This window comes from Poecilia latipinna, unplaced genomic scaffold (assembly GCF_001443285.1).
Source record: "Poecilia latipinna isolate Pla-1442-1.1 unplaced genomic scaffold, P_latipinna-1.0 Scaffold173, whole genome shotgun sequence".
Classification (NCBI taxonomy): domain Eukaryota; kingdom Metazoa; phylum Chordata; class Actinopteri; order Cyprinodontiformes; family Poeciliidae; genus Poecilia; species Poecilia latipinna.
This window is the reverse complement of record NW_015112789.1, coordinates 281649-301007: the sequence shown is the minus strand read 5'-3', so window position 1 is coordinate 301007 and position 19359 is coordinate 281649. Positions and strand designations below refer to the sequence as shown.

Genomic DNA, 19359 nt, shown 5'->3' with positions numbered 1-19359 from the left:
CTACACGATTTTTTGCCCCTGTTTTCCCCTTACGATAATCTTTGAACGTTGGCCGATCTAAGATTGTCGCTTGTGATTTCGTAACCGATCATCCTGCAGTGTGATGTAGATCGTCTAAATCAGGGGTTTTTCCCCGAGCTTAACGCTGAATGTGACAGGTAGCCAATCAGAAAGCCCGGATTCTCCTCCAGGCTTTCTGAGAGGAAATTACGGAGGGGAATCCCAAACAGCTGACACGGCGCAACCCAAAATCCAGCGGACATTGGAGATGATATGTGGAAACAACATTAATATTTATTCAACATTTCGTGCAAAGAATATAGAAATGACAAGGGGAGGAGTTGAAGCCAAATTGCTACCGCAGTTGATAAACCCGGTAAGTTTTCAGCTGTTCTTCGTTAACGTGACATAAATAGGTTATAATGATTTTCATTCAGTCAGAACTTTACGCTGACTCTAGCCACATGCATCACAGGTAGATTCTAGTAAAGCATTGATTAATGCCTGGCTTTAAAATTAGTTAACTGGACTTGTAGCCATTATTTTGTGCCCATGTGGCTGGACACCACACGGCACGACGAACCCGATCGAACCGTTATACCTAGGGTTTCTGTCAGCTAATGTGTCTCTCAGGTTTTGAAAATGGGCCGACAGTCGGCGACAACTCGTGTAGTGTGAGCTGGACATTACACTAAGGAAATGAGGAAGGGAGGGTCAGTGGAGAGACCGGAGCTGAGCCTGTTTTCATTCAGTGTCATCAACAGAAAGGGAAAAAAAGGCAGGAAGAGACGATAAAGACGATAATTAAAATGAGGTCGATAGGTTTAATTTATCGTCTGATTAATTAATTTATCGTTTATCGCAACAGGCCTAGCTACGTGTTCAGAAACGCTAGAGAAAGAAAATATGAGCGTATTACTACGGGTGGCTGCAACCCAATTCTTTCCAGAACAAGTTTTATAACTGTGCTGTATCAATAAAGGATGGCATAAAGTAGCTGCTTTCAGAGAGTGCAGCTTTGTCCTGCCATGTTGCATTTCTGTGCATCATTGCAATTATTGTGGCTGTTATCAATCATGAGGTTTAAAGCAGCTGTTCTTTTTTATGATTTCTGCTTCAGTCAGAAAACGTTTTGGTCTTTAACACGACTCCGAGCTCAGCTCTGGCTGTTTTTCATGATGTTCCTCATGGCGGTGACTCCACCAATGCACTCTGGGAATTGTAGGCTTTAGGCAAGGAGTAATTATCTGTCTGCCTTTAAATTGATGTGGGCATCTGAGTCTGGAAGAGAAGGAATGAAAGGTCTAATGTCAGCCGCTTTGTGTTTACTTTTAATTCAGTTGTGCAAAATTACAATTTATTAGTACAAGTTGTTTTCATCTTTTCCTTTCGTAAAGTGTAAGATTAATAAAAAAGGTTTAGTCTGTTTAAAATGCTTCCTACATTCACCTCTTTCTGTACTCTAAAAAATATTTAAAGATGATCTTCCTTAGCATTACTTTGCATCTCTATGATTTGCAGGACTATTAAATTTTTTTGTTATCTGGGTGCCTTCATTTTTCCTTTGCTGCAAAGTTGCAAACTGGCAATAAATGTTGCAGTAAGGTAAATTTTCTTCATGACTCCTTTGGTAGATGTGTATTTACAAAATGGCTTCACAGAGCCACAACACTTTTGAATAAGAACCTTTCAGCAGCTTTTTAAATGAAGCTACACTCAAAATAACAAAAAAACCAAAGGAAGCCCAATCTAGAAATAGATCTACTTGAGTTATGAGGACGGTATTTCTGAAATGAACGTTTGGTAGAAGCTGTGGTCAGAAACATTTGAAGTTTGACTCGATGGCCACATTCAGAAGTTAAATTTGTTGCCTAATCAGAGGAAACGAGCTCTGTTGATGTTGAAGTTATTGCCTAAAAATATGCAAATATCTTTTTAATAAGGTTTTGGCTTTGCAATGACAGAAACCACTTTTTAAGATCCTTGAAACAATATATTTTTGTTTCGTCAGTCCAGCCACAGTTATTATAACCTTTGACCTCAGCCTTCCAGGTTTATGTGCATCCTCCATACCTACCTCAGCTTGGTGCATTTCTGTGACGATAACTGAGTTTCTACTACAACTTTGTTGATATTCTGCTAATGTCGAAAAACAAAATTTCACAATATCCATTAAATAAAAAAACTAATCTAAAATTACATGTGGATAAGTTTTCTTCATTGAAAACATGCTTGCCGTCATTCTCCAACTACTTCCTGTTGCCTTCTTTGTCATTTCCACCAGTAGCAACATCCTGTTATGAGACTCGCGTGATGCAAAAAAGGTATTTCCATTGCAGTTTTGCAAAATACACAAATTTTGATAAAGCTGACAAACCCCCTAAACCTAGAGAAAAAACTTTATTGAAAGATATGAGCTTTTGTCGAAATTGGCAGATTTCCATTAATTTTTAGTGTCCACAGTGCCTCATGTAGTTACTGTTTTCTGGTAATGGGCTGATGAAGTTTTCTGACGCTCTAAAGGTTCCCATCTAATTGTTCTTAAAAAGCACAAAGACTGTATGCTTCAGTCTGAGAATAGTCATGGCAGGTGGCCAGCTGAAATTATACCAGGCTGTCAAGAATGAAAGCAAAACACTGGCGCAACTTCAGTCCGATGTCAACAAGTAAAGTTCTGAAGAGACTCTGGTGTTGGCTTTGGTTCAGTGCAGAGCCCCATAGCAAAAGGAAAAATAACAGAAAAACTGTTGAAAAACAACTCAAAACCACTTTTATTCTTTTTTTCTCACTCTCTTTGCCAGCGATGCTATAGACTCGTTGCCATAGCAACTGACAAGAATGCCACTAATGTATCAGGTTTCTAATCTAACACAGCGGCGGTTAATTAGCTAGTGTAAGGTCCTGGTGATAATCTGTCAGAGTTGGTGTGTAGGTCGCAGTTTTTAAAATGTTTTAACTGAACCGAAACGCTGAATTCTGCAGAACATCTAAGTTAATGTTTCCAGAGTCACGCTAGCATGACTGACCTACTTCCCTCTCTATCTTTTTTTTTTGTTTTTTTGGTAAATTAAAACTTTTTCCTGACCTTGTTGCCTGGTTGTCGTAGTATTTGACAATTGGTAGCAAAGTACTGCGTCCCTTTTTCTTTTGTATATCAGGCGCACATTAAAGATTTAGCGCGTTATGTTGACAACTTGGCAGCTAAAACCAATGGTAGTCACCGTTAGCGAGGACGTTGTTAGCTTGATGTCATGTGTCTATGTGGTCAGACAAATAGTCAAAGTTTTTGTGTTAAAAGACAAAAGTGATTTGGCAATCTGCTCTTAGTCAACCTGCCTTATTCCCATGCTGATATTAATGGAAAATGTTTACCAAACTCTAAATCCTTTAATGCAACAGTAAGTGAACGGCGTGTTACTCCAGACATACTATAATACGGTTCATGTAGGATATGTGGAAATGTATAATAGTTTGTTGATGTAGCTGAGTCACCAAGCAGTTGCTCTGCTGTATGTTGGGTTTCTGGCCTGGACTTCCTTCAGAATCCTCTATTTATAGTTTATACTTTCAAACTACAGCTTTGCTTACTTTGCTCAGTAACTATTTAATGAAGTACTTTCAGCAGAAAGTTTAAATCATACAGGATTATAATTGCTTTTCTTGGCCTAAAGACTCTGCCCATCAACTCAAGTTTGTTTGATGCATTTCAGCAACAAGGCAATTCATCATTTACATAAGTTATGAAACAAGTAAAAACTTTACATTTGATAAAATATAATCAAAATCATCAAGAAAATATGTACCAGATGTATTGATCAACGTTCCAGGAATCAAAGGCAACTCGGTAACTCCTAATACTGACATGAAGGAGTCTTTGTAAATGTTTATAACTGTTGTCATGAAGTGTCATTCAGTAAATTATGATGTTTTAAAGCAAAGTTGAAAGTCCATTGTCAACTTAGCATTGTTCAATAAATAATGATACTTTTAAATAGGGCTGTTGTAAACTAATATTTTAGTAATCGAGTAATTTATTGATTCTTCTTATGATTAATCGAGTAATTGGATAAAAACAATTGGTAAAATAAAACATTGGTAAGTCTAGCATAACAGCAGTGTTCCTATCGGATACCAACATCAGTCCTGTTTTTCATATTTGAATTTCCCTAACTTTGATGTAGTTTAGAAAATTAACCTGTAACAATAACAGCTCACTTTCTAAGGTAACCTGAACTAAAGTTATACAAAATCTGAAATTATATTCAACTTAAAGAGGCAGGCTCACAAATACACTTATATGCGTGTGTGTGTCTGTACTCCAGCTTTTAGTTTGTTCATCTTCAGTCAGTTTAATAGATGAACTCTCACCTTACCCAGCCATTTGTAGCTTTTGTGTTCATGTTAGTGACAGAATTTGAAACCTTCGTTAGTCAGTTAACCAAGTTCAATGTATCTGCTCACCTGTATAAATACACCTTTACCACTCTTCCCGCCGTTCACTCTGAACCAGCAGCTCCGGGAGGAGAAAGGCTGCCATACTCCAGGCATCGCTCCTGTCATCTTAAGGATGCTTGTTGGTCCCACGTAAAATGATAAAATCCAAATCATCAGTAAATGAAATCCCCACGGCGGAACCTGAAAACTGGACGTTATGCACTTAGTTTTTCTCAACAACTCAGCCAGAAGTGAGAGTGCTGCGCAACACAAATAATCACCCGGCCGGAACACTGTCACTAAATAATAAAACGTAATTTAACAAACCTTTTCCGTTTAATAATCGAGGAACTCGAATCATTCAAGGAATCGTTTCAGCCCAGCTTTTAAAGCATAAGTTGCATTAAAAGATGCATTAAAAGTGATAGCTTTTCATTATTTGATAATGACACTTTTAAGACAAATTGTCATTATTTTCCAAATGACACTTCAATCAATCAATCAATCAATCAAATTTTATTTATATAGCGCATTTCAAAGTGCTTTACATCATAACAAACACAAAAACACAAAGTCATGAAATATAGAATCAGCCATCAAAACATTACATTAAGTCAATGCCATCACTAAATTCATGATGACACTTATAAACGTTGTGACGGAGACTCCTCCATGTTTGTGATGGGTGTTGTCAATTTTATTCTCAAATAGTTTTTCCGCTAACGCTAAGCAGGAAGTCAGTGTTTCAGCAACTTTGCAGTTTTCTGAAAGTTTGTTCCAGATTAGAGGAGCAGAGAAGCTGATTGCTGCTTCTCTGTATTTGGTTCTGGTTCTGGGGAGAAGACCTGGGCGGTCTGGAGGGTTGCTGTGGCAACGACGGCGGCTCTTTCATGCGTTTTGGTGCCAAGCCGTTCAGTTTATTTCACAACTTCCCTTTGAAATCCAACAGCATCAATTGCAGGTTCTTCAAAAACAGAAACTCTGGTGTCCAAAGTAAATCATGAGTCCCAAGCGCCTCAGCCTTCGAGTTCAGCTTCATCTTAAATTGAGCCTTTCCTGTGAATCACCTGCAGCAGTCCCCAGCACAGAGGCGAATCAGGTACAGCAGTCTCAGTGTAGGTCATTCATAACCAGGATGTTACTCTGCGTAGCTTTTTTATTTTTTTATGCTAGTCTTATCGATTAGGAAGCTGTTTCTTTTCTGCTCTTTGCCACCCTGTGAGACTTAGAGTTCTGACCAGATGAGAAATTTCTGCAAATCACTGATCCAAAGTAAAAACTGGGAGATGCCGTTCGCTATCAATAATTATATTACCTGTGTTGGTTTGGTGAGACCAGATGAATCAACTAATTTACTAATCGGTTAATTAACTAGAAAATACAGACTGAAGAATTGCTGAAAGGGCAACACAGTCAGAGCAGTAATTAGGCCAAAGCTGTAGAAAGAATATTTACATTTTGCGGAAATGTTTATCTGAAACTCAGCTGGCGTAGTTTTGGCTTCACCTGGTTCAAATTCAGTAAAAAATCTCATATCAGGAACCAATTTAGAGATGCACCGATCCAATATTAATATCTGTATTGATTCAATATTGAAAAAAAATTCTAGTCCGGGAATTGGAGACAATATACCTGATCTGTAAGTGCAGATTTATTCAGTCTGATTCTACGCTTTGTGCTCTGAGCGACGTCACACCTTATTGTTTATTTAAATTATATCTAGAACTCCTAACTTTACTTCCTGAACCATTTGAAAGGAAACATTTGTTGTTTATTTTCACATGTTTGACCAAAGCAGTCAACCTGTTGTTTTTGTCAGTTTCCATTTCTTTATTTATTTTTACTTTACCTATTTTGCTGCTAATTGAGCTAATTGAGCTGACTGAACAAATTAAAGCTGTTTTCACATTCTCCAAACTGGAGAAGCTGTCGGTGTGTTTAAGTGAGCTGTCCTGGTGCAGTTATCATGTCTGTGTTTGTTTAATAAAAACATTCAGCTGTTGCTTTTTATTAAATTGCTATCGGCCGATACTAAACTTCAGATATCGTGGATCGGTTCCTCCCTAATCCAACAATTCATCGGTTAATCAAAAAAAATTAGCATCAGATTAGCCATGTGCTGTAATTATGCTAAGGCGAGCAGAAAGTGCTGAGATTTTCACATGTTGATGTTGGAAGTATCTTTTAACTGGAGATTCATCTTTTGCTACAAATGATTTGGCGTTTACTAAATGGATGTGTTTTAGGCAATAAAATGTTTATTATTGATAATAAAGTGAATCAGTTTATACTCTGTTTTTGCAGCCATTGTTTCTGTTTTGCTGCTTTTCTGTGGAATGGTTCTGATTAAAATGTAATCGTTGTGTATTTCGTACCGCTTTCTGTTAGCTGCTGTGTTTGTTTTAACATCTACGTGTTCATGCTGCAGGAACAACCAGAGTAAGTTGTTTTCTCCTCCCTTCTGTCTCTGTTTCCTCAGGGCTTTGACCCTCCTCATCAAAGTGACACCAGGACTGTTTATGTAGCAAACCGTTTCCCTGAGCATGGCCATTACATACCGCAGCGCTTCGCAGACAACAGAATCATCTCCTCCAAGGTATCAGAACCATAAATGTTATGGCCGGAGGACCAACCATTCTTAGCCAATTAGCTTCCCTGATTCAGGCTGTTAAACTCTCCCTTGGCGTAAGCTAGTCTCTGCCACGGTCCCTTTAAGCTTAGCTTTGTTACTGTTGTTTCTTCCAGGCCATAAACAGTATAAACTGATAGAAAATATATTTCATTTCCTTCAGTATAAGTTGGTTTAAGTTGATTTAATTTTATTTTGCCTCAGCAGTGACAGCAGCTGCGGTAAAGGGACGAATGGTCCAGGGAAATCTCCAGTGTGGATCCATTAGCCTTTAGTTTGATGTAAAACGAATGTTTCCAGCTTTACTTGGTGGCAGAGCAAAGCGCAAACCAAAGTGAATTAGTCCAGACTGTCCAGTCTGTCTGCTTCCTGACAGCAGACTGGGATTTTTCATGTCTGATTTATTGACCTGTTTTGATTTTAACAGGAAAAGATTTTGAAAACATTAAGTTCAGTGCTGGAAGAGTAATTTAAAGCGTATTTTGGATTATTTTAATGTAATCCAGATTAATAAACCTTTTCATTCTTTCTCTCTCAGTACACAATCTGGAATTTTGTCCCCAAGAATCTGTTTGAGCAGTTTCGCAGGATAGCCAACTTCTACTTCCTCATCATCTTCCTTGTGCAGGTAAATTCACACACATCGGTTCAGCGAGTGCATGTTTTCCTCCGTCAGCTGGTGATGAGTCATGTGTGACCTCAGCTGCTCTGCTGCTCATATTAGTGTGTGTGTGTGTGTGTGTGTGTCAGTGGACGTGTCATTAACTCTTAAGGACCTGGAGGTAGAGAGGTCTGCCTCGTGTTTTCATTTATAAACGTAAAAAACAAACGCTGCCCACATGTTTGGTAATATTTGTGTCGCTGCGTCCGGCCCAAAGCGCCGGGCTTTCACAACGAATCGGTCAGCCTGCGCAGACGATGGCTTTGGCTCTCAGACGTTTCTGCCGTGGCCCTGATGCTCCAAAGAAATCAACTTGGCTTCGTCTCAGGATTTGTCTTTTCACCCACTCGAGCTGTCGGTGAAACTGAAAACATCTGGTCCTGAAATCTGAAGGAAAAATGGCGAGAAGTGAAGGGGACATTTTCTCAAATGGACAGTTTGAGCTTTTTGGGTCAAATTTATCTCCAAGGGATTCCTAGATACGTAAATCTTTACTCTGACAAGCAAAAAGATTTAGTTACTGTGTGTTTTATCCTTTAACAGTTTAGCCTGTTGCTTAAATGTTAAATTACTGCCAGCTTTAGGGATTCTTCTTCTTGATCTAACAAATTAAATGTCTTTGTTTCCTTAACATCTTTATGTTGAATAAAATAGTTAGAAATGTTCAGCATCACCTGCTCAGGATAAAATAAACCCCATTTTTGGATAAAAAATATTACCACTGTATTTTGTGGTACTATTATAACAATTAAAGTGATAAGTACTCCTTATAACGTGAATCGTTTTAAATACACAAAATAAACAAAAAAAGGACTAGTTGAGACTTTTATCATCCAGTTTTGGGTAGAAAAAGAAAGGAGGAAAATGATAAATCATGGAAATAAAAGTGATTCAGTCTGTTCTAATTTATCCTGCGATTAATTGGTCTATTGCGACGGGTCTAGTCATAAATGTCTCACCAGATGTTGATAGAAATGGGCGATATGATAATCGTACATTATAAAGGAATAGAAAATGTTGACAAAGCATAACACCAATATATTAAGTTATGTGTAACAAAATGGAAAGAGAAAGGAAGAATCTAGTAATTATAAAACATTTCAGCCTCTTGAAGTCAGTAATCTGGATTTTTGATGGTCTGTAAAAAGGCACCAAAGCAATAACGTCTCATAATGGGGAAAACCAACGAGATCTTTGCTCCTGTTGCAAATCATGCTGATGGTATCGATTACGAAATAATTTCTAAACCACTGAAGGTTCCAGTCAGCGCCGTTTGCATCATGATCCAGACGTTAAAGAGAACCTCATTACCCCATAAACCGGCCAGAACCAGGCGCTGCTGCAAGATTTTACACACATTAATTTCAAAACGTCCAAGATTTTCAAACGCCTGGAGACCAAAGATATGAGGATAAATAACCTGTGGCAGGTTCGGTGCAAACCACACAGACCTGTCACGATAACAGGATGATAAATTGTCCCAGAGGTTACTGCAATAAACAATAATGTTGTTAAGAGAATAATTTCAAGTAATATAATGGCTGAGTAACAACGCAAGAACACGATTTTAGAGATAAACTCTAAATTCTGATGAATTTAACACGGGAACTGGAAGACTCTTTAAATAAACAAAATAAATAAACCAAACAGAAACAGCAAATAAATGAATTATGAAGTCTGTAAGCAAAATTATCCTTCAGGAAGGGGCAAGCCGAGGCCAAAACACCAGACTGAAGACTTTTATCATCCAGTTTGGTAGAAGAGAGAAAAACAATAAATTATGCAGACAGAAATTATTCCACTTGTTTTAATTGATCAATTGATTAATTGATTCATTGCTTTTTGCCTGACCACACAAACTGATTTCATTCACCAACGTTCAGAGGTCAGATGGGAAATCTCACTAAACCTCGAGACCAAACGTGAGCTCAGAGTAAACAAACATGGCCGACGGTGAGGAAAAAACCCCGACACGCCAACGTCCACCAACCTTTCTGATGCGCCATGGCAGCAGTTTTACTTATAAATGCCTCCATGTTTCAGCCAAACGGCAGAACAGTCAGGATTTAGAAGAGTGGATTAAAATCCCGCCTGAATGCATGCGACTGGTTTCTCCATACGGGAGCCATTTTGAAGACTTTTGCACCAAGCGGTAAATGCATTTCACTAAGTGTTGTCATACTTTCCTCCTTTACCTTTTAATTTTATTACTCATAACTGAACTTATGGACATCTGTGGTCTGATTGCTTTGCATGGGTGGATTGAATGGGTTGTTACTAAACATCTGGTGATAATTTCATGTCAAATCCACTATTAGGAACATGTTTACTTAGAAAATAAAACAGAAATGATGCATTCAATACCTATTTCACCCCTTGCAGATCTTTTTGATGTAAATGTGGAGATATGTGCAGTAATTAAAAAACATTACATTGTTGTATAGTTAAAAACCAAACATGAAAAACATTTGTTTACACCAATGCATGCAGACAATGCAATAATCCAGGAAGTGTTAGAAAAATGTATCAGATACTGATGTGATGCAGTTCCTCAAAGCCTTGCAGGAAATTAAATACGAGCTGGCGGTCGAGCAGCTCTGAAGAGCCAGATATGTGTCGAACTCACGACCTGTATATACGTTTGTTTTTGTTCGGTCGCCTTCAGTCTGTGCATTTCCTGTTTCATAAACCACCTGCTTGCGCCCAGGACAGACAACTTTAAACTAAACTAAAATCCTAGCCAAGGTTTTACATTTACAGCTGGACTGTCGCATTATTTTAGAAATTCACTTGAATTTAAAGTCTAACATCTCTTTATTTAAAATCTAATGATACTTTAGATGTTAAGATCTGATAAAGATAAAATGTCCCAGCTGTCGTCGTTGTTGGGACATTTGCCTCGGCCGTGACCTCTTCAGTGACTTTAAGAAAGCAGAGTGTAAACACATGCATGTGTGGCACTTCCTCAGCTGTGCCAGTTAACACTTGAGGGAAGTTTGTAGAGATTTCCTGTTTGATGCTGCAGCCGCTGCTTCTCTCGTTTCTGCCTGGTTTCTCTGTGAAAGGCGACGCCCAGCTCCGCTCCGATGATGGCGGCTCGCTGCTCCACGTTGTTCACGTCTCCACTCCCATCATCTCTCTGTTTCTTTGCAGTTAATGATAGACACTCCAACTTCCCCAGTTACCAGCGGGCTGCCTCTCCTCTTCGTGATCACAGTTACGGCTATTAAACAGGTGAGAACAGAAGTAAACATTCGCTTCCTCTTGCTTGTGTCGAAAATGTGGAACTAAAACCAAAGTGCTTTATTTCACTCTGCTATTTGGTCTAGTTTGTTGTTCAAATATCTTAGTCCACTGAAAATAAGGAACAAATACATAACACATTTTGCTGGACAGTAAATTGTCCCAGAAGTTATCACGATAAGTGATAATGATGATGGAAGAACACATGCTGAACGTTCAATAAACTTTAATTTTTAACACTGGAACTGTTTTACTTTTCTTTTCTCTGCAGGGCTATGAGGACTGGCTGAGGCACAAAGCGGACAACGAGGTGAACGGAGCTCCAGTGTTTGTGGTTCGCAGTGGGAGTCTGGTCCAGACGAGATCCAAAAATATCAGGGTGAGACTGCAAGAAAAACACCATAACAAACACTTATTTAAGTTCTGGTTCTGCTCTGCATCCCCAGAACCAGAACCAGACAGGGAGAAGCAGCATTCAGTTTTTATGCTCCACTAATCTGGATCAAACATCCAGAAAACTGAAAAACGGCCAAAGCGCCGACTCCCGTTAAAGGGGCAGTGTTATGTAAACTTGACATTTTTGAGCTTTGCTTCATGTTATGATGTTATTCCCTCATCATAAGCAGAACTGCCTTTATATTATCTGTTAAAAAACTTCTAATATTAATAAAAACTAAAAGGTTTGAGCAACAGGATTGAATCTTTGTAAACTATCGGTACATTTATTGTGACTTTCTGATACCGCCAACCGTTTCAACAGCACAGTGCAATAAAAAACTTATCCCAAAACACCAACCTTTGTTGTTGCTTTAACTCTGTATGTTCAGGTTGGGGACATTGTCCGTGTCGCTAAGGATGAGACGTTCCCAGCTGACCTGGTGCTGCTGTCGTCGGATCGCGCGGACGGCACCTGTCACATCACCACAGCCAGCCTTGATGGAGAAACCAACCTGAAGGTCCGTCTGCAGACTGTAATCAAATCAACGTCTTTGCATGCACGCCTCTGCGTCAACCAGGACCATTCAAATGAACGGGTCCGTCTTCTGGAAGACGAGGGTGGGGACGCAAACGTGTGCTTCCGGTTTTTCAAAATAAAACGTACAACCATCAGCATAAAAGGACGCCAAAATCTAGAATATGAACAGGGTGAATGTAATTTCTAGGCTCAGTCACTGCAAAAACACAAAATCTTACCAAGTATTTCTGTGCAGGTTCTAGTGCAAATATTTTTATACTCTTAAAATAAGACAAAATTAATTTACAAGTAACTTTTCTGCAAGGTATAGGAGCTTGTTTTCAGTAAATAATCATTTAATACTGATGAAAAGTTCCAGTTTCACTGGCAGATTATTTCACTAGTAAGATATTTTTCCATGTTATAAGTGAAATAATCTGCCAGTGGAAATCAGTATTAGGGAATTATTTACTTAAACTCCTAATCTTGCTGAAGAATTGCCTGTAAGTTAGTTTAGTCTTATTTCAGGTCTTTTAAGATGTTTGCGTCATAAATGTTTGGTAACATTCTGTGTTTTTTGCAGTGTGCCGGTCCGTTCTTCACCCTGTCCAGCTGTTCTTTGAGCCTCTCTTACCTTTTATCTCGATCATTACTGACCTGTGACTCCTTCATAAACTCGATTAGATGCAGAGTGAACTTTGACCTCCTCATGTGATCAAAGATAGTAGATAAATTATCTACAGGAAGCCTCCATTAGTTGTTTGTGCGTTTTGTTTTGACAAAAAGAGCAACGGCTGATTTTCAGACTTTTTCAGAGGAAAATAAAATCTGTTCCACATGTAAATATCGGCTGATCACCGATTTAAAGGAACCGATCAGGACCGATCAATCTGTTCAAATCCACTTATACTGTTCATTATTATTTATATACTGCGTCTGCTGTAATGCGTTTCAGTATTTATATGCACACATTTGCTGTTTTTGGAATATAATTCACAGAAGCAGAGGTTTGTCTTACTGAAGGCCATGATTACACATCTTACTGGACGACAAATTGTTCCAGAAATTACTGCTGTGAACGATAATATTTGATGTTTTGAGGCTATTTTCAACTAACATATTGATAATTACATAATAATGTAAGTTCACTCTCTCCAGTAAACTTTAATTTTGTACAGAACTGGAAGACAGTGTCCAAAATAAAACACAAAAACATTAAATAAAAAGTAAATAAAACCCACACACAACCGAAACCATAAATAAAATGGATTCTGATCCCTATAAAGAAATTTGGCCTTCAAAAAATATTAATTATAACAATGACAATTATCGACCTCAATTTAATCTGTCGTGCAATTAATTAATTGATTAACTGTAGATGCTCGCCTAACAACATACCAACATTTATTTCCTGTTTTGTTCTTGTCTCAAAGACAAAAATGGTTTTTACTTCGCAAGAACAAAAACTGTTTTCATTTTATCTGTTAGTTGTCAATTTGCTTGTATATTTATTTAAAAGCTTCTCTAATTTCCCATCAATATTAAACTTTGATTTTCTTGTAGACCCATTTTTCTGTGCCAGAGACGTCGGTGTGTCAGTCGGTGTCCCAGCTGGAGGCCTTGCAGGCCGTGGTGGAGTGTCAGCAGCCAGAGGCCGACCTCTACAGGTAACTATGCTTTTATTTAAACGTAATACACTGTATTTATCTATACGTCGTTCTACAGGTAACTACGCTTGTATTTATACATTTTATATGTAATCTATGCTTTTATGCACACTTCTTTCTACTAGTGGTGCACCGATTGCAGTTTTAATCGCCGATTTCCGATCTTTAAAAGGCCTGACCTGCTGATCCCGATTTTGGCCGATACCAATTTTTGAATAAATAAAATAAAAAATCAAACTGAGATTGATTACATGAACGTATTTATTCACTATAGACGTTTAGGGTTAGATTGTCTTTATTAGTTGAAGGTCAGGCGGTTTAGTTAAATGTTTATTCAAATGTTGATGTGAAACGATTTCAAAATGCCTTTCATGTTGCTTTATAAATAGTTATTTTTCCTCAGCTTGAAGTTGTATTTTTTGTTTCCACTCGGTGGTAAGACATGTTTTCTGCCTTCCAGGTTTGTTGGACGTGTAACCGTGACGCAGCATGGCGAAGAGATCGTCCGGTAAGTTTTATCCAGTTACTCCTCCCTCTAAAGCTGAACAAATCAATCAGCCAGAGGTTGTAATTGGATCCTGTTTCCTTAATTGGTTCTAATCACAGATCAGCAGGTGGAAAGTCTTTATTTTTTATTCTAATAGATGCAAATAAATGACAAAAAACAAAGCGCTCCTGTCATTTTCTGTTCTATAAACATCTGAACTAATTACTGTTATATAATTGAGTTAATTGAAAACAAGATGGAGGTTAGAGAAATAAATTAGGACAAAATAGTAAAACCTTTGTTTTCTTCTGGATTCTGAAGAGCCTGCTTCATATTTTACTCATTTGTACTAAAGTCCAAAAACTAAACCGTAATTTTCAGTTTGGACGTCAAAGTTGGCTACAGATCAGCCTGATTGGTCTCCTGTATTTCTGTTAATTGCCAATTTATTGAACCAGCAGGAATTTATAAAATAAATCAGAATAAGGCTGGAATTAGGTTGATTACTACTACAGCTTGAAACATTATGATGCAGTAGAAAGAAGTTAAAAAGATTTAGCATCTCGGTCACACACTTCTCTCATATTTGGCCCCAAATAGTTCATAAAAACAATATCTAAAATTAAGTGATTGCTTGGATGCATTTTTATGCTTTAGGAAGAGGAGATGCTGAAAACCTCAAAGTAAAAATAAATGTTTTAATTAGAAATGTAAGAAAAATAACATTTTTAATACCGCCACAGCATGTTTTAGTTTGGGTCATAAAATGTTTGGACATTTAGCAAAAATATGGCCAGATTTCTACTCCTTCTGGTGAAGACAAGAAATTATTGTCTGTTGTTTTGTAGTTTTTTTTTAGTGAGATCTAAATTCAAAATCTGTTAAATCATTCTTGATTACATCAACCTGTCCAGCGACTGCAGGTGGGAATTCGAATATTTTGCTATAACCTGGTGCCACGCATTTATTTCTCCTTTTGAAAGGATAAATAAACAGTCATACAGTCACTGACCGATGCTGTTAAGCAGTTGTCAAAAGTGTCGCTTTTTAAAAGACTGATAACAAATCCAATTAGCATCTGATTGATTTTGCTTAGCGTATTTGTAACTTGTCTTTACTCAAGTCACTCCAACAAAAAGACACTGAGAATAACATCTTCTAAACTTAAATCTGAAGCAGATTCAACACATGAAATTTGCTACAAAAACTAGTTGTTTAACTGAACGTATCAAACCAGACCAATGAAAAACACGCCAACGTTTGTGCCTGCTGAGCCAGATCTGCCCAACATTAAAGATAAATGGAAATACTTGTTTACGATATCCTCTTTCTAAACCAGTTCTGTTTCCTTTGTTTTCTTTTGTTTTTAGACCGCTGGGTCCAGAGAACCTGCTGCTCCGAGGGGCCAGGTTGAAAAATACCAAAGAAATATTTGGTGAGTCTGAAAAAGAGAGCAAAGCAAAATACATTGTCCCAGAAAAGACAAAGATAAATAAATAACTTTATACATGATCAACATCAACACACAGTATGACTGAAAGAAAATTCAGTATATCGAATATTCACTGATGGCAGCTCAACCTCTCACAGCTAGCTAAGCTATTGGTAGCTTCAGCTAACTCACTCGCTCTTTGGTTGCCTAGCAACAGCATGCTAGGTAAGAAGCAGCCTCAGGTTCCTCCTAACTCCGGTTACCTAGCAACGGCCTGCTGAGTAACTAGCGCAGCAGCAGCTTCAGGTTTCTCCACAGCGCCTCCGAAATGTTTTAAATAAAAAAACAACCCAGTGGGGAGAAAACTGGATGAAACAGGAAAGGTCAAGCTACAAGTTTGGCAATATTTCAGATATTTAAAACAAAAAACCAAATCAGTACTTATTGATAATGACTGATATGAAACGGTTGTTTCGTGAGCGAAATCATCTGGTGTTTTTTGACCGTTTGGTTGGTGTAATTACCTGGACCTGCTGTGCTGTTGCAGGTGTGGCTGTTTATACAGGGATGGAATCCAAGATGGCGCTCAACTACAAGTGCAAGTCCCAGAAACGCTCAGCTGTTGAGAAGTATGGTGCTTCCTTCCTTCCTCCCTTCACTCCCCTTTCTTCCTTCCCTCCCTTCCTTCCTCCCTCCCTCCCTCCCACCGGAAGCGTTTCTGTTGGAGGCCTGGTAAACACTGAATCCGCTGTTCCCTGGCAGGTCGATGAACACCTTCCTGATCATCTACCTGGTCATCCTGCTGTCGGAGGCGGTCCTCAGCACCATCCTGAAGTACGCCTGGCAGTCCGAAGAAGAGTGGAACGAGCCTTTCTACAACCAGAAGACGGAGCAGGAGAGAAACAGCAGCCCGGTCAGAACGCCTCTGTTTTCCTCTCTGTTGCTGGAAAAAAACATTTTCCACTTGTGTGTCACCAAAACACACCAGACCTGTTTTAATTCTGATTAGATGGTGATCAAACCTCCCAGCACACAGAGCAGATTCAGTGGTAATAAAGTATAAAAACTAGTTTCTAATCGTTGTAATGCCTATCTGCAGTTCTGGTTGCTCACACACCTGCAGGCTGGCCGTGTCTCATTATCAGTTTTCTTTTTTCTTCCTCACAAACAGTAATAACTTCATAATAGGATCATCAGTAATTTTGTTTATTTCTTTCTTGTTTTTTTCTTTTTATTTCTTTATTTTCTTTTTAAGTTCTTTTTCTTTTTTGTTTTCTCATTCTTTCTTTCTATTTCATTTTCTTTTCTCTTTTGCTTTTTCTTGTTTTTTATGTGACTTTCCTTTTTCTTTCTTCCTTTTTCTTTTTTTCCTTGTTTCTTTCTTTCTTTCTTTCTCAGGTCGTTCTTTTTATCATGTTTTTAACAGATAATTTTTCTCTGGTCCTTCTGCAGATCCTTCAGTTCATCTCAGACTTCCTGGCGTTCCTGGTTCTCTATAACTTCATCATTCCCATCTCGCTCTACGTTACTGTGGAGATGCAGAAGTTTCTGGGCTCCTTTTTCATTGGCTGGGATTTGGACCTGTACCACGAGGAGAGCAACCAGAAGGCTCAGGTCAACACGTCTGATCTCAATGAGGAGTTGGGACAGGTAAGAAAGAAAAACAATTAATTACAAAGTTTCAGCAAGATATATGAACTTGTTTTAAGTAAATAATTCTGTAATTTTGATGAAAAAGTGCTAATTTCATTAGATTATTTCATTTGAAACACAGGAATAATGTTACAGGTGAAATAATTTACCAATTGAACCAACAGTTTTTCATCAAAATTAGGGAATTATTAACTTAAAACAAGCTTATATATCCTGCTGTAAGTTAGTTTTAAGGCTCTAAGATATTTACATTAGAAACTTTTCCAAAAATTACCTGGTCAAAAAATAAGAGCATTAAACTATTACAGGAAACGCCAACAAGCATTTCTCCCATTAAAGGGCTTCATCGTTTGGCTGGTCATGAAAGTATATTATTCAGGTGATAAATTGCTCCAGAAATTATTGCAATAAAACAATGATATTGTTATTCTTCCAAGTAAGATAATGATAATAATGGTGCAATAATAATGCAAGTTCGTGCTCTCATACAGAACTCATACACTGCAACCGGAAGACATTTTAAATATCCAAAATAAAACACAACAACCAAAAACAATAAATAAGAAGAAATTAAAAACAGCTGAAACCATAAATAAAAGGATTCTGAAGGATTTGTTGTCATTTTTGTTTTTTTTTCTCCCTGCAGGTTGAATATTTGTTTACAGACAAGACGGGTACGCTAACAGAAAATGAAATGCAGTTCCGCGAGTGTTCGATAAACGGCATCAAGTACCGGGAGATGAACGGCAAACTGGTACCAGAGGGGATGACGGGGGATTCACCGGGCGGCTCCTCGCCTCAGCTGGTAATTCACACCAAACTGCTGCACAAAACTGGTTTTATAGCTCCAGTAAAAACATGAAAACGGTTCAAGACAGAATTCTCCTTTTCTCTGCGCTGAAGTGTCCAGATTTCTCAATGTTTTCATTTAGTCTCGTTAAATGAATATTATGGAAAAGTTAATTTATTTCAGTAACTTTAGTCATTGAGATTATTCTTTTAGATTATGATAATTAGGTTAAGGTCTGATATTTAGAATTTGGACAGTTTTGTTACAGAAATGTATAATGATCTGCTCACAGGTTATTTTCAAGAGGTAAATTTAATCTGACAAAGGAACGTCATCCTAATTTACTATTATCTCCTGAATTAACAAAAATGATTGTAACCTGGTCCTGATTCAAGTCAGAGAAGGGATGATGAAGGAAAAGCTGCATTTTTCAAAATAATTTTGCTTTTAAGAAAAGAAGCGAGAAAAACAAAATATAATTCAGAAATCGGGTCTGACATGAAATAATCTGTCTCTAGCTCTTAATCCATGTCAGAACGTTGTAGCTTTAAATGCTGTTACCTGATTTATTCTCTATTATTTTTGTGTATATGTAGTTTTTTTCTGAATCAGTGGTTAAAATATAATTTAGTTACACAATGTTTATGCAGATTCTGGTTCCCCATCATGGCTGATTAATTTGGACCAGAATAATCTGCTTGTTCTGCCCAAGTTACAGAACAAGATGTGAACTCTGTCTTTTTTTCCACCGTGTTTCGTCCAGATGAGTGAGGAGTTGTTATTCCTCAAGGCCGTGTCACTGTGTCACACCGTCCAAATCAGCTACAACCAGTCAGAGTCCTGGCTGGGAGGGGATCCGTTCTCCCACACCAACAGCTTCTCCTTCAGCCACATGGAGTACTACGCCGCCTCGCCGGATGAGAAGGCGTTGGTCGAGGCAACGAGGAGGTGAACACCTTTAAACTCATATTTTTTCTAATATTTACTGCTTTAAAGGGGAGAATAATGGGTAAAATCAACTTTGTTTGAGCTTTGACCGAGCTTCCGTCTCACAAAGCAGCCCTCCCATTCAACTCCACCAATCGGCTCCTCCAGACTAGTGGCAGCAGCAGTTAGCAAACGTCTGATACAACTGTGCATCTGCTGAGCTCATCGTATGAACTATTTCTCATTGAAATGTTAAGAGCGGTTCTAAACGGCATAATGAGAAGCACTGTTGTAAAGACGTACTGAAAGCAGAGTGTCAGAAAGAGTAGGAGCTTCTTAAAGAGACAGAGGCCAATTTCAAGGGAAATTTCAATTCACATTGTGCGTGTTTTTGTCATTCCCAGCACTTAAACATTTTCTGGCAATAAATTCATGTTTTTTTTTTGGTGTCCGGAAAACGAGTAGTTTCAAAATCCTCTCG

At 38.1% G+C, this 19359-nt stretch overlaps 1 protein-coding gene across 17 annotated transcripts in view; it reads left to right on the top strand.

Moving 5' to 3' along the window:
- The window catches only part of atp11b (ATPase phospholipid transporting 11B), an 89113-nt gene that overhangs the window by 9118 nt on the left and 60636 nt on the right, over positions 1-19359 (top strand). For 14 of the 17 annotated variants that reach the window (XR_001424679.1, XR_001424680.1, XM_015030103.1 and 11 more), the window contains exons 2-15: positions 5384-5533; positions 6914-7030; positions 7602-7691; positions 10878-10958; positions 11239-11346; positions 11795-11923; positions 13486-13589; positions 14050-14097; positions 15447-15511; positions 16056-16137; positions 16271-16421; positions 16961-17158; positions 17808-17966; positions 18715-18899. Coding sequence is in view for 15 of the 17 variants with exons in the window: in XM_015030103.1 (XP_014885589.1) it covers positions 5435-5533; positions 6914-7030; positions 7602-7691; positions 10878-10958; positions 11239-11346; positions 11795-11923; positions 13486-13589; positions 14050-14097; positions 15447-15511; positions 16056-16137; positions 16271-16421; positions 16961-17158; positions 17808-17966; positions 18715-18899 (1616 nt within the window). In the remaining 2 variants the exon portion in view is untranslated. Of the gene's footprint in view, positions 1-5383; positions 5534-6913; positions 7031-7601; positions 7692-10877; positions 10959-11238; positions 11347-11794; positions 11924-13485; positions 13590-14049; positions 14098-15446; positions 15512-16055; positions 16138-16270; positions 16422-16960; positions 17159-17807; positions 17967-18714; positions 18900-19359 lie in introns of those variants that run through there. The other 3 variants (XM_015030098.1, XM_015030099.1, XM_015030104.1) reach the window with 2 other exon arrangements.